General features: G+C 38.4%; 1 protein-coding gene across 4 annotated transcripts in view; it reads right to left on the bottom strand.

Moving 5' to 3' along the window:
• Positions 1 to 15,910, bottom strand: part of GPHN (gephyrin) — an 885,721-nt gene that overhangs the window by 154,372 nt on the left and 715,439 nt on the right. For all 4 annotated transcript variants that reach the window (XM_036769505.1, XM_036769507.1, XM_036769503.1 and 1 more), the window contains one exon: positions 5,949 to 6,086. In XM_036769505.1, coding sequence (XP_036625400.1) covers positions 5,949 to 6,086 — 138 coding nt within the window. The remainder of the gene's footprint in view (positions 1 to 5,948; positions 6,087 to 15,910) is intronic.

Genomic DNA, 15,910 nt, shown 5'->3' with positions numbered 1-15,910 from the left:
GTTCTCATCTATACTACTTGGATAAATTCCTCAGTTTTCTACTTTATTCTGGTTTTGGAGACCTGCCTGAGACAGTGAGACAAAAATAGATGACAATTGCTGTTTAATTAGCTCTTAGTAATGAATGAGGAAGAATACATTTGGCTGGCTGAAAGAATAACTTGAATATATCTTTACCCCATTGCTACTCTGATTCCATTAAATGTCAGTGTGCACGATCAAGTCAGATTAAGACAAGGGACATATTTAAATTTTTTAAATTTGTAAGTGACTGGGACTCCTCAGTGGTTGGGAAGAATTCAAGAGGTACATTAACCAAACCCTGTTTGAAGGAAGGACACAGAACATATTTAGTCCCATTCCCTCAGAGTCCACTGAAGCACTAGGAGCTACAGAACTTTTGAGATTATAAATGACTCATGAACCCTTCTCAGTGAGAATTCCTTGCTACTGAGAAGATGGGAGAGAGTTCTGAATATGACTCCTCTCCAACTGCAACATGCAACACAGAAAATCCCTGCATAGCACTCAGACTTTGACATAGTCTGCTGTGAAATCCATACTCTAGACAAGAGCCAAGGTTTTCAAGGAGGTTTTAGGATGGCTTGTGCCATAGTGGACTGGGGGGATAGGAAGCAAAGCTGAGATTTTCCCATACCAAATGGCAGGAAGTTCCTCGGCTAGGAAGGCCTCAATTAATTGCACCATGATCAGAAACCAGATCTAGAAGCACTTTTATACTTGTCATATAATTCCAAGTAAGAAAGCTTAAAGTTCACAGAATCCCTATTTGAATGATGTCTTTCCACAATGTTAACTCAACAAAGCCCATGAACTGCAGAGAATGGTGAGAATATATTTCAAAATCTTCCTGCTAGTAGCTGGCAATGCACACATATCATTTCTGAGTTTATAATCTATTCATGTCGTGCGTTTTACCAGGGAAGAAAATGAATCTTTAAAAGAAGCCTCAAAAATCTTACCAACCTTTGTTATAAAAGGTATTGCAAAAAATCAAAGGCAGTACTCACTAATAAACTGTGACTACAGAGATCTGACAAAAATAGCAAATATGTAAAAGAACAGATTTCAGGCAACTCTGAAAGCCTTTCCTGCTAAAACAGATAAAAAGCCCACGTGCATGCACACATTGAGTACTTACTTATAGTACATTCTTAAAATAGTCTAATCTCATTGCTCTTTTAATAATTTTAACATTTGATTATAAACTCTATGAGGACAGGGAGCACATCTCAATTCTCTTTGTAGCTCTTCCATCACCTATCATATTGCTTTGGATGAAACAGGTGATTAATAAATGCCTGATGGATGAATGAATGAATGTCCATTTAAGGGGCAACATGGCATAGTACCGCATATCCCAAACTAATCTGGCCAAAGATGACTTTGAGGCTTTAAATACTTTGGTAGATCCCACAAATATCGTTCCAGGAGTCTAGGGACATAAAATGCCCCCAGGATAAAAGAGAATCAGGGAAATTATGAGGCATAATATCGAGAATTATTGCCATTTTCCACCCAAAGAATTACTGTCTGGAATAATTATATTTTATACATATCAATGTAATATTTAATATTTTAGAAGGAAAATAATGCTCAATTTCTCATGAATCCATATTCACATTGTGTTCAATGCAGTTGATGAAAATACTGGTAGAGCAAGTGGAAACCCACTGGACAAGACATTTGGTCTGTCCCAGGAGGAAGGTTTTTCCTCACCGAGGGCCTTCAAGCAAAGGCTGTTTGACCACTTGTGAGATATGATGTAGAGGGGATTCTTGGTCAACTACAGGTTAGGCTAAGAGGACTTCAGTTTCCTTCTAATACAGATTCTGTGATCTCATTCTGAACTCTGCCAGTTCATCTCTCTGGGCCTCAATTCCCTCATCTACAAGACAAGGGAGATGCAATAGATGATTTAAGGTTCCTCTTAAGCTCTAAAATTATGTCTCATGTACTGTGTTTTAAGGGAAGCCATCTGTCAATGAGGCTCACTCTCAGGGACCAATCACTTGCATTTTTATATATGGTCATGCTTGACTGAAAAGTTCCAGCTCTGGCTCTCACAAATACGCAACAAGACCATTCAAAGCAACATTGTTGAGCTCATTTGACATCAATGGTTTCATACTCATTTGTGCATTCAATTGTTCTAGACATTCTGCAACATAAACTTTCCTTCACTGGCATTTAGGTCAGTGCTAGTCTTACACACAGGCAGAGTAGGTATGATTTCAGAAGGATAGGGAAGCTCTGTTGGTTCATCCCTCCCCTCCCCTTTCTTCTCTACTTGATAGCAAATGCCTTAAGACCTATTAAAATGCACATAGTCCTCAGAAAAGTTACAGCCTTCAGTTGTCAGTTATGCCCCAGTAGGATATAAGCTCCTCGAAGGCAAAATGTTTTTTGTTTGTTTTTGACTATCCCAGTTCCTTCGCACTTAGTAGGAGCTTAATAAATGCTTGCAGAATTGAATTAAATTGAATTAGTTTTACTTTAATGTGAACAAATTTCTGCTCTTTCCCCCAGAACAGAATTGGATTAGGGTGGGGGTACTTTGGCAAAGAGAATGAAGGCGCTGGTGCTTGAAGGAAAGGTTTCCTTCAGACAAAAATTGTATCTTCCTCAATATGGCCTCAATATGCTAGAATTCTCTCCCATCATCTCTCTACTCAAATATCCAGCTTGTACCAAACCTGAGTAAGGCCCATAATTAGTGTTTTCAGTGCATACCCATTCCCTTCCTCTGTGTGTGTGTGTGTGTGTGTGTGTGTGTGTGTGTGTGTATTTATGTATATGTTTCTTTACATTTTTTCTTTTCCGAGATACTTTAGAGATGGCTTATATTCAAGGAGTAGTGTACATTTAGAAAAGTATGTTACACTGACTTACTATGCTCTGCTACTAAATAATGAGTATATTAGAACTTGTGGCACCTAGGGCAGAGAGTGCATAACAGAAGATACATTGATTTGCCAATTTTGAGGAATGTAGCAGAGAGACAAACTATTTGATCTCTAATGCTATCTCTGCAAAAGAAAAATTTATAGGAAAAAACAACCAAAATGTCCAAGCACTGCAGAATCTTAGAGTTGTGAGGGATGTCAGAAATCTTCTAGTTAAACCCTTACGTAAACAGGAAAACCCTCTACAAAATCATAGACAAGTGTCCATTAAGCTTCAGCTTAAAGACCTCTTGTAAGTAGAATTCTACTACCACCCAAGTAGGCCCTTTCATTTTTAGACAGTTCTGATGGTTAAAAAAATTGGGGGGGGCAGATAGGTGGCACAGTTAGTAGAGCACCGGCCCTGGAGTCAGGAGGACCTGAGTTCAAATCTGGCCTCAGACACTTGACATATGTACTAGCTGTGTGACCTTGGGCAAGTCACTTAACCCCAATTGCCCTGCCCCCCCCCAACAAAAAGTTTTTCTTTGTATACAGCCCAAATCTGTCCCTTTACAACTTCCAAGAGAAAGCCCTTCCTCAAATACCTGAATGAAGATATCTGGGGGTTAAATAGAGGGAAGGAGTCTGCTTAGCCTCCTGGACTCCTTTGCTTTTGCAAATAATTTCTCTGGGTCTCTCCCTCTTCTATTCCTTTTTCAATTTGAAGGGATTAAGTGTTGGGCTGACTTTGGCCAGTAGCCTTACCTTCAATTATGAAAATGAAGAAAATAAGGTTCAGATTGCATAATTTCCATTTATAGCATCTTTTTTTAAGAAATAATCTTCCTTAGGTTCAAGAACTAGCTATGATGCAGTTGACTAGGACTTTTTTGGGTAGCACAGCTTATTGAATTTTGGGGGGTTACTGAATTGTTTAACATAACTGTTAAACTCATCACAAACATGGACAAAATGTCGGAGATCACAATCAGTGAAAGAAAGGAGAAAGGAAAACGCACAGATAAAATTTTAAGGGTATATTTAAGACTCCTGATTTAAAATGATACATTGGATTTGATAAGGCGAGATCCAAATATCCAAAAAAGATGCTGAAGCAGTAATGATACTCCAACTTGAGCTACTTAGCCATCAATGAATTAGGTTAAAAAAAAAGCAGCAGTGATGATTTTAAGCCCCACACAAGATAGAAACTAAATGATAATATACAGTTTTGTCATACTTTGGAATATATGACTACTTCCGCCATTTGTTTTTCAGTTTGTAGAAATATTAAAAATACAAAATACTGTTTTCTCTGAATACAACTACAGTGTTATATAAGGTCCCACTATATATACCTAATTCTGTTTTCCATTAAAAACTAAGCTTTATCTGATTCAGAGGTTGAGTGCAGGGATCTTTGTCACTTTTTCATCAGCACAGATAGAAGCAGTTTTTGCCAGAAAGCTAATCATCCTTGAAAGGTTTGTCTACTCATGAGCGACAATTGATATAGTTTGTTGGAACAGGTGAAGAGGAAGTAAGTTCTAGCTTGCTGCATTTCCTTTCACAAGGAAAAAAAAAACTGTTTTCTACTTTATTTCCCCAATAAAGTAGAGGTAACTTTTTTGAACACTGAATGTCTAAGAATCCTGCAAGAGTGTCTAAGAGTGGCTGTTCAGTAATACATCTCCAAAAATAATAAGTGGTAAGGATGGGTTAGAAAAATATATTTTAAGATTGTTAATGTTTTATAATTCCTTTCTAACTTGAGAGTATATTCATACCTCCTGAAAATGCCTGAGTGTCAGAGGATATGTTGAACATGTATAATCTATTTCTGAATAATCACTCTAACTTTAAAAATAGATGGGAATTTTAATTTTATCCAAATTGATTCCAGTTGTCATATAGTGAAGACCTGACTGATTCATTTCTCTAGTGGACTCTTTTAATCTTAATTTTCCTCGAGGTGGAGAAACATGAGAGTAAATGTGTATCCTGACTTCGTGCTTATACAACGCAAGGAAGCTAGAAATGCAGGACAAATGCAAAATGTCCTAACATAGCATCTGAAGAGAGAGGATTTCCCAAGTTTGTGATGGAATCTGATATTTAGTATGTTTCACTAGCCTTAGTCTTCCAACTAAAATAAATACCATTTGTTATGTTACCTTAAATTATTTTGTCTTTTAGTTATATAATTGCACTTCTGACCTGGTTCAATCCACATATGTATGAGGGCTACATATATAGCAGTTAAGATGTTACATAACTTAAAAACCACTAAATTAAATGTTTAAAACTTCTATGCATTATTTCTGAAATCCTGAAAAGCTGAGGAAGCTGACCTTTCAACGAGGTGAATTGTATATACTTAGGTCTGAGAGTAAGGAGTAATAGAGTGTGAAAAGCAAAGAAGAGAAGGTAATGAAGCTGAGAAGGAGGCAGAAACAAGTAGGGCAGTTTTCTTACTAACATGTTAAAGTTAATACACAATTAAAAAGCAAACTGTACATAATGAGTTCATAGTTTCATGTATAATTTTTTTGTTCATTACATAGAGATATTCAGGCTTGTAAAGTTCATAATAAAAAATTCAATAAAAGAAATACAAAGAAGAAAGAAGAAAAAAGAGAAGTCAATGATGTTTGGTGATCCCTGTGGATTTAGCTATTGGGTTTCAAAGAAGCTGATACCATGAAAAACATTTTTATGAGGGTCATCAGTTGTTTCCTATTTATCAAGCAGAATATCAGTCTCATGAATAGCTATGTTTACCACTCAGTCCTGAGTTTTCTTTTAGTCGATATTGGAATTAGTAGAAAATGATATGGCAGCTCTTCTTTTTAAAAAAAAAAGGAAGCAAAGAATTGTTGCTCTGAGAGTTAAGATAGAGTAGTGTGATAATAACAAAGCTGTTGAATATCAAGGAACTAAACCCACCATTTTGTGAAAGCTATAGATCTTAATATTAAACTCAATCATAGAGAAACATTGTGGCCAGTGTACAAAGGGCAGTGCTATATCTGACTGTACCTCGGTAGTTGATGATTTCTGTTCCGAGCACCGGTGTCATCTCTAGGACCGTGATGAAAGCTTTATCCATAGATGTTAGTGGGAATGGAGACATGCGATGTCTTCTTGCCACTTTGGTTATATCAACAGCACTGTGACCTACACAAGAAGAGATTTCATCTGAGATTATGGTCATTAGAACAACAACAGGAAGGTAGGAATAATTTGTGCACATAAATAACTTCCATTCTGAGATAATGCAAAATAAAGACAACAAAACAAAGAAATGACCCACCTCAAAAAATCTTTATTTGGGTGGAACACCGGAGCAAATTATCAATGCTAAATTATATGTTAAAACTACATAGGATACAGGTTTGGGATTTTAGTGAGCTAATTCAGGAGCTGTTCAAGTTGTTCAAACTGAAGTTTGTTTGGTCCCCAGAAGAAAAGGGGCTTATGTTCTTGGGCCTAAATACTATTAAGTCAGGTCTTTTCTTTTTAATCTGCAATGATCCCAGTGCTAGGGATACCGGGAACAGGGAGAAAAGGTATTATGACTAAATAACAAACTATGGTATGTTACTGTTGGGGATATCTTAGGCCTGCAATCAAATTACTGTCTTAATACTGATCTTCCCTCTAAGGTTTGGTTCTTAATAGTGCAGGGACTGGCAAGGTTTAATCAATCAACCAATTAATCAATAAGAATTTATTAAATGCTCTGGAAGATACAAAGAAACACAAGAATAGTCCACTGACCTGAAGAGGCTTTTATGCCAGTCAAGGAAACAATATGTAAATAAATAGGTGCATATGAAACGCATACATACATACAGAGTAGAAACAAGGTAATCTTCTAGGGGAAAGTTCAAGAGACTGGGTTGGGTGGAGTATTGGGAATCAAGATGGGCTCTTAGCACTTATTCAACCAAGTGCCCTTGAAGACTTTGGCCTTTGTTTCCTTGATTAAATCAGAAGTCCTTGATGACCTCCTTGCCTCAAGGGAAAGCCTAGTTTACATGGGCTTGAGTGACATGTTTGTGACATCAGAGGGTTTTAGCTGCATTTTTGTGACACTTTTAGGTCACATGGGTGGGTTGCATGTGTCTCACCTTTGACCCTGAACAAGATATATAAACCCAGAGGTTGGCTTTCTTTTTTCAGAGCTCTGAGCTGCAGCAGTAGTGACTCGTGACTCTGGGCCAGCCGTTGTCGAGCTCCCAGCTGAACTCAGATGTTGGTAACTATGAATTGTATTTGGTGTGTTTACAAACTATGTTTGTAGTTTGTTTGTATTTCCTCTGAGGTTCAGCGTGCTGGCTTTTCCCCCTGAACTAAGTGAATGATATTTGTATACTGGATTAAAGCAACCCCTTAACGTTGCTTTCCTTAGTAAAGCAGATCAAAAGAACTTGGGCTTGCAGCATTCTGTGAGCTGGTTGTTGTTGGTCTTACACCCCCACAGCAGCTGCTAGCCAAACTGTTGAAAAAGTGGTGGGGACACTAGGAAGGCCTTTTGCAGAAGACTGGACTTAAGCTTAGTCTTGAAGACAGTGAGGCAGAGGTCAGGAGGGAGAGCATTTCAGGCATGGAATGTTCCAGCTAGCCAAAGACTGGAAATGTGTTGTATACAACAAACAGCAAGTAAGTCAGTTTTTTTGGACCATAGTGTGTATATGGTATGGAGCAAAGTACGGGAAGTCAGAAAAAGTAGGAATGGACCAAATTATGAAGGACTTTGAGCACCAAAAAGAGGACTTTGTATTTGATCCTAGAGGTCACTGGAGTTCACTGAGCAGGAGGATGACATTATATTTATGCTTTAGGAAAATCACTTTGGCAGGTTTGTGGAGCAAAGGTGAGAAAGAGAAGAGGACCAATTTAAGGCAAGGAGACCAATTAGAGGGAAGAGTCTAGGTGAGGGGATGAGGGATGGAACTAAAGAGGCAGCTATGTGAATGGAGAGAATGGGATCTGTACGTCGTAATGGCAGAAACAGGAAGACTCAGAATTGGATGGCGGTGACCTTTAGAGTAATGGATGTGTTTAGAAAAGAGGTGGGTTTCAGGGGAAAGATAATTAGTTCTGCTATAGACATTTTGAGTTAAAGATACCTACAGGACATCTAGTTTGAAATGTCAAATATAGAGTTGAAAATACGGGGTTGGAGTGCAAAAGAGAGACCAGGACTAGATATATAGATCTGTGAATGATCTGCATAGAGATGATAATTGAACTGATGAGAGTACCAATGGAGATAGTACAGAGATAAAAAGAGAAGGCAAAGGACAAAGTTTTGGGGAAAATCCACAGTTAGGGAGCAGGAATGAAGATCCTTCAAAGGAGACCAAGTAGCTAAGACAGATAGGAGGAAGGCAATATCAAATCTATGTCATACTACTACAGGCACTATGCCAATCCTACCTTTTTTCTTGGTCAGTTGGTAATAGATATATATATATATTTTTTTACCCAATGGGGATGGATCTGATTTACAGACCATATTATGTACACATAATATAGAATAACTTTTATTAACTGAATCAGAACATATCTTAGAAGGAATTTTGGGAAATTGCTGTGCCTATCACCCAACTTAAGAATATTTGCCATTATCAATTAATATCTGATTAACTGGTTCACTGGATGCAGAGATACAGAGATTGGTAAAAGATAGCTATCACCAACTAATAGATATAGATAACTAAGAGATACAGAGATCAGTTAGACAAGATAAACAGTTCTTTTCCTCTAAAGGCTTTCCTCTAAGATGAACAGCATCAGTAAACTAAAAGAAACCATAAAGATTCTGACATTCATAATATCACAGTATATGCCAACTGAACATCTTTCAGTAATAGAAATACACATACAAATTTTAAAAACACAATTTGGTTTTCTAATCTTATAAAATTAGAAAGACAAAAATAAAACTGCTTTATACTTACATAACATTTTGCAGTTTACTTTTTTTATCCGCATAACAATCCTAGGAATTAGTTAATAAATCAATGGGTATTTATTAGATTGTTGTTTAGTTATTTTTAGTCATATCTGACTCTTTGTGACCCCCTTTGGGGTTTTCTTGACAAAGATACTGGAGTGGTTTGCCATTTCCTTTTCCATCTCATTTTACAGATGAGGAAACTGAGGCAAACTGAGTGACTTGCCCAGAATCACAGAGTTAGTAAATATCTAAGGCCACATTTGAATTTAGATCTCCTGCATTTCAGGCCCTCCAACTCTTCATCCACTACCTTCTAGCAGTCCATTTATTAAGTGTCTACTACTTAAGGGCACTGTAGATAAAAAGAAATGCAAAAATAGTCCCTGCCCTCACATTCTAATGGAGCAGACAATACGAAAAGAACCAAGTACAAACAAGATACAAGATAAATTGGAGATAATCTCAGAGGGAATTCACGAATATTAAAGAAGAACAGAAAGTGATTCATGAATAGAGTGAAATTTTAGCTGAGGAAGGAAGCCAGGGAAGGCAGGAGCTAGAAGTGAGGAGATATGTGTTATCATTCCTATTTAACAAATGAGGAAGCAGAGTTCATAAAGGTAAAGTGAATTTTTCAAGGCCATCTGACTAGTCCATAGCAGAGCTGGCTCTAAAACTGATCTCTAACCACTAGTTTGAAGGAGTCTAGAGATTTAAGATTAGAGACAGATTAGGCATGATACTGGGAGCAGTTTGTTGGAAAAGTTGGAAAGGAATGGGACCAAGGGCATGGGAAGAAGAGCTGGTTTTTACAAGAAGGATCCCTCTTCATTAGAGACTAAAGGAGCAGCTAGGTAGCACAATGGATAGAGTGCTGGGCCTGGAGTCAGGAAGACTCATCATCTTCCTGAGTTCAAATGTAGCCTCAGACACTTACTAGCTGTGTGATTATGGACAAGTCACTTTTAACCCTGTTTGCCTCAGTTTCCTCATCTGTAAAATGTACTGGAGAAGAAAGTAGCAAACCACTCTAGTATCTTTGTCAAGAAAATGCCAAATGGGGTCATGAAGAGTCTGACATGAATGAAAATGACAAAACAAGGAGAGTAAAGGAGGGGATAATAAGGTATCAAGTGAAGGGGTTGTGAAATAAGGAGGGAAGAAAAAGGAACTTGAAGCAAAAATAAGAGAACCTGGGGAGACAATGACTCCCTCCTCCCACCCCCAGGCCCCAGGAGCCAATTGTCTTTTGGCTTGGTAACGAGTCAGATTGGGTGAGCACAGAGCAACAACATAACAAAGAGTAAAATTTTGTGAATTAAGTAGTCTTTTCTTCACTAAAAGTCTAAGGCTAACCTGGTTCTAGATATATCCTTGGATATGGATAAAGGATGGCTCAAAGAAGTTCTAAAAGGTCTTCATCAAGCTCTTGGACATCCCTTGATCAGAAAACTTGCAGAGCAAACCCACATTTGACTATCCTCCAAGTTTTAGGCTACATTACCATTGGAGTCATTATTCTCAAGTCTGTTCTGGAGTCAACTCAACAAGTTGATTTCTCAAGTGTTTCTGAAGTGTTTCTCAAAGATAGGTCAGTCAGTCAGGCTGGTAGGCAGGCAGGCAGATAGTATTGCTTAAGTACTTACAAGGTTCCAGGCATTGTGCTAAGTACTAAGGCAAAACAAAAAAAACACATTATAAAATTAAAAAAAAGAAAGTCAAAATAGATCTTTCTCTCAACATGCATACATTTTAATGGAGAAGATAACATGTAAATAAGTACTTTGGAGATATGTAGAGAGCAGATGGAAGTAATTTGTGAGGGGAAGACACTAGCAACTAGGGGGACTGCAAAAAGTCTCTTGCAGAAGGTGGGATTAGAACTGAGTCTTGAAAGAAGCCAGGGTAACCAAGAAGATAAGTGGGGCAGAGAATTTCAGAAATGAGGAACTGTCAGCGCAAATGCATAAGGACACAGAATTTATACATAGGCAACAGGAAGTAGGCCAATGTATCTGGATCACAGAAGGCAGTAACAATAAAGAAGACTGGTGGGGGGGGGAGGGGGCGGAGCCAAGATGATGGAGTAAAAGCAGGGACCTGCTTGAGCTCTCCCCCAAATCCCTCAAAGTACCTGTAAAAAATGACTATAAATAAATTCTACAGCAGAAGCCACAAAATGACAGCCTGAAACAAATTTCCAGCCTAAGATAATCTGGAAAGTTGACAGAAAGGGAGGGTCTATTGCACTGGGCTGGGAGCACAGCACAGTCTGGTGTGTGTTGTGCTGGTGCAGATGGGGCTGGAGCAAGCCTGAGGGGACTGAATCACTGGCAGCTGCAGTGGTTTCCAGACTCCTGAACCCACAAATGCCAAAGCCAGCTTTGAAGGTCAGTGGGCAAGGTTTCTCACCTGGGCAAGGCAGAAGTGTGGTCCAGCCCCAGCCCTAGTCCCAACCCCAGGGTGGCAGCAGCCACTGTGGCAGTGACAGCTGCTTCTGGAGCCCTCAGCCTTCAGATGGTGGGGGAATCGAGTGGCTGATCAGAAGGAGATTGCAGGGATCTCTTTGCTGGCTATGAGACAGGATTCTCTTGCTTTGCCTGTGCTTAGATTTGAGTTGCAGTCCTGGGTGGTGGTCCTGGGGCGAGGAGGAGCACTGGCTTGGCAGAGCTTGTGGCAGCTGTGGAGAGGGAATCCTCTTCACAGTTCCAAGGCAGAAAACAGTGCTTGTGGTTGCTCACAGATCAGAGCACAAGCCAGGAGAGGAGTAAACACCTCTCCCACTTCGGAAGAATTGAAAATTTACAGGTCCCTAGAAATATTTCTGAAAACAGTGGCACAAAACCCCTGAAGCTTGGAGTAGTACACCCTCCACTTAACAAAGAGCTCAAAAGTCAATTAATTGGCTGGGAAAATGAGCAAACAGGGGAAAAAAATTAGACTATAGAATCTTACTTTCTTGGTGGAAAGGTATTTACTTACTTCCCTGGTGACAAGGAAAACCAAAATATACAACCAGAAGAAGATAACAAAGTCAAAGTCCCTATATCCAAAGGCTCCAAGAAAAATATGAATTGGTCTCAGAGCATGGAAGAGCTCGAAAAGGATTTCAAAAATCGAGTAAGAGAAGTAGAGAAAAAATTGGGGAGAGAAATAAGAGTGGTACAAGAATATCACAAAAAAACAAGTCAACAGCTTGCTAAAGGAGACACAAAAAATGCTGAAGAAAATAACACCTTTAAAAATAGACTAACCCGAATGGCAAAAGAGGTCCAAAAAGCCAATGAGGAGAAGAATGCCTTAAAAAGCAGAATTGGCCAAATGGAAAAGGAGGTCCAAAAGCTCACTGAAGAAAATAATTCCCTAAAAGTCAGAATGGAGCAAATGGAAGCAAATGACTATGAGAAATCAAGAAATTATAAAACAAAACGAAAAGAATGAAAAAATAGAAGACAATGTGAAATACCTCATTAGAGAAACAACTGACCTGAAAAATAGATCCAGGAGAGATCATTTAAAAATTATTGGACTACCTGAAAGGCAAAGAGCCGAGTCATCATCTTTCAAGAAATTATTTAGGAAAACTGGCCTGATATTGCGAACCAGAGGGTAAAACAGAAATGGAAAGAATCCGCTGATCCCAAAAGGAAAATTCCTAGGAATACTGTAGCCAAATTCTAGAGTTCCCAGGTCAAGGAGAAAATATCGCAAGCAGCCAGAAAGAAATAATTCAAGTATTATGGAAACATAATCAGGATAACAAGATTTAGCAGCTTCTACATTAAGGGATCAGAGGGCTTGAATATGATATTCTGGAGGTCAAAGGAGGTAGGATTAAAACCAAGAATTACCTACCCAGCAAAACTGAGTATAATACTTAAGGGGAAAAAATGGAATTTCAATGAAATAGAGGACTTCTAAGCAATCTTGATGAAAAGACCAGAGCTAAATAGAAAATCTGACTTTCAAATCAAGAGAAGCATGAAAAGATAAACAGGAAAGAGAAACTATAAGGGACTTATTAAAGCTGAAGTTTTTACATTCCTACACGGAAAGATGATATTTGCAACTCATGAGACCTTTCTCAGTATTAGGGTGGTTAGAGGGAAAAAAAAAAAAATATATATATATATATATATATATATATATATATATGTATATGTATATATATGTGTGTATATGTATATATATGTATATATATGTGTATATATGTATATATATACACACACACACACATATATATACATACACACACACATATAACATATATATGCAGAGAGACAAAGGGCACAGGGTGAACTGAATATGAAGGGATGATATCTAAAAAATAAAATTAAGTGTTGAGAGGAATGTACTGGGGAAAAGAGAAAGGGAGAGGTAGAATGTAGTAAATCATCTCACATAAAAGAGGCAAGAAAGACCTTTTACAATGGAGAGGAAGAGGGAGGAGGTGAGAGGGAATAAGTGAACCTTATTCTCATCAGATTTGGCTTAAGGAAGGAATAACATACACACTCAATTGGGTATGGAAATCTATCTTACCCTATAGGAAAGCAGGGGAGAAGGAGATAAGAGAGGGGGGAGAATAGAAGGGTTGGTGGATTGAGGGAAGGGGTAAGCAAAAACTTTTGAAAAGGGACAGGTCAAAGGAGAGAACAGAATAAATGGAGGGCGGGACAGGATAGAGGGCAATATAGTTAAGTTTTTCACAACATGACTATTATGGAAGTGTTTTGCATGACTACACATGTATAACCTATATTGAATTGCTTGCCTTCTCAATGTGGGTGGGTGGGTAGGGAGGAAGGGAGAGAATATGGAACTCAAAGCTTTAAAAATGAATCTTAAAAATTGTTTTAACATGCAACTGGGAAATAAGATATACAGGCAATAGGGTACAGAAATTTATCTTGCCCTACAGGAAAATAGAAGGGAAGGGGATAAGAGAAGTGGTGGGTGGTGACAGAAGGGAGGGCAGATTGGAAGAAGGGATAATCAGAATGCACTGCATGCTATCCTTGGGTGGGGGAAGGGGAGAGATGTGGAGAAAATTTGGAATTCAAAATCTTGTGAAAGTGAATGTTGACACTGAAAATAAATAAAATTTTTTAAAAAAGTAAGAAGACTGGAAAGGTAGGAAGGTTGTGAAGCTTTATATGCTTCCAGGATAGGATCACGGCAGGGGTCTGATAGACTTAGCTCTTACCAGCTTCCAGAAGCTGACTGTAAAATTTCCAGTGTAAACATGTACACCTCAGAAATCAGAAAACGTTACAAATTAGAGCATAATTTACTGTTTTGTAAATTTTCTAGATTTAAGGAAATGATAAAGAAAATGTTAATAATGCCAATTAAATTTAAATTTTCTCCCCTAGAAAGTTAGTTGTAAAACATTTACGACACACTCTCAGATCAAGGGAACTGAGGGGATTGGAGCAGCAGAGTAGCTGGGTAATGCAGTTGGGCCTGGAGTCAGCAGTCAGGAAGACTTCTTCATGAGTTCAAATCTGGCCTCAGAAACTAGCTGTGTGACCCTGGACAGGTCACTTAACCCTGTTTACCTCAGTTTCCTCATCTGTAAAATGAACTAGAGAAGGAAACGACCAACCACTCCAATATCTTTGCCTGGCAAATCCCAAATGGGGTCATTAACAGTTGAGCATGACTGAAAAATGACTGAATAACTGCAATGAGCAACAAGTGGTGGTGGGAATTGAGTGAACTGCACTGTCTCCATCTTATGATTCAATTTTGGAGCTAGTTCAGTTACCTTTCTATTCAATTATAGACCTATTCCAATTTCCGTCTTGTGAGAAAACTTTATTCAATTGTGAGAACTGGGAGAAAACCTTATTACATTGTTTGAACCTATCCCTGTGTGCCTAGGAACCTGGACCACCTCTATGTGCTGTTTAGAGGCTCTTAATGAAGGACCGAGGTTATACTGACCAAAAACACAGTCGAGTCCAAAGACTGATATAGGTACTGTTCTTCCATTGTACATTTTAAGCAAGAAATGTCTTCTCTAGGAACTGGTCCTGTACTGGTCAATCAGCTATTGTTTCCATGTTCCTTTTATCATCTACAGACACTTGGGAGAAGCAGGAACCTTTTTTTCTGAATTCAGGGAATTGTACCCGTTTGCTCTCCCCCTCCCAACTTGGAAAGTTCCTAATCTTTCATCTAATTAGAAATCACATTACCTAATGTTGCACTGTTTCATTTTAATTAATTGGTCTTATTTGAGTAGTTGTTTTTCATGTATAAAAGTCTGTCTCCTCCTGTATTCAGGGTCCAAACCTAGGCTGAGAAGATCTGGTTCCAGTTTGTTGAGCAATTGCCATTCACCGCTTAATAAATCAATATGCTTGGAAGATCAAATCTTTGTTTCCTCAGTCATTTCATCTTTTCCCCACCACAGTACATCTAGAAAGGTTGGTCTTGGCAAAAAGAAGAGCCATCTTTTCATGTGAAAGAGAAGTGAAACAGGTAGGCAGAAGATATCTGAGAGACATGAGATGATGAAGAGGAAATGGGGAACTCTTGGTGAATGTTCTCATTTTTTAGGTGAAGTATGAGGAAAGATCCTCAGCTGAGAGGGTGGGAAAATAGCCATTTGACTTCCCATGTTCACAATCTGTATTAGTTTGGTTAAAAATCCATGGATTTGGGCCTTCTGGGGAGTGCTGATAGGCCTTGAGAAACCTAGAGTTTATTTAGATGAGGGGCACGATTCTCTGGGAATTTTGGGTCACTGCAGAAAGAGGTTGTGGTACCATTTAATCTGTTACTCCTCAGCATATAACTAGTTTCTAGGGTAGGGTAATTGCCTTGCTGATTTTTTCTCTTTGTCAGATGACAGGTCAACAGCTTTTCCTGTGGACAATAGTTTTCTATCAACAGCTGTCAATTTTGGTTTCTAATTCTCAACTGTGCTGGTTACAAATAACAGAATTATTATAAAACTCTCTCTTTGGTAAAATAAAACTGTATTAATGCTGATGTTAAAATATGATTGAACTACAGCAACTAT

Source organism: Trichosurus vulpecula, chromosome 8 (assembly GCF_011100635.1).
Source record: "Trichosurus vulpecula isolate mTriVul1 chromosome 8, mTriVul1.pri, whole genome shotgun sequence".
NCBI lineage: Eukaryota > Metazoa > Chordata > Mammalia > Diprotodontia > Phalangeridae > Trichosurus > Trichosurus vulpecula.
The sequence above is the reverse complement of the archived record's forward strand: the minus strand, read 5'-3'. Positions and strand labels throughout refer to the sequence as shown.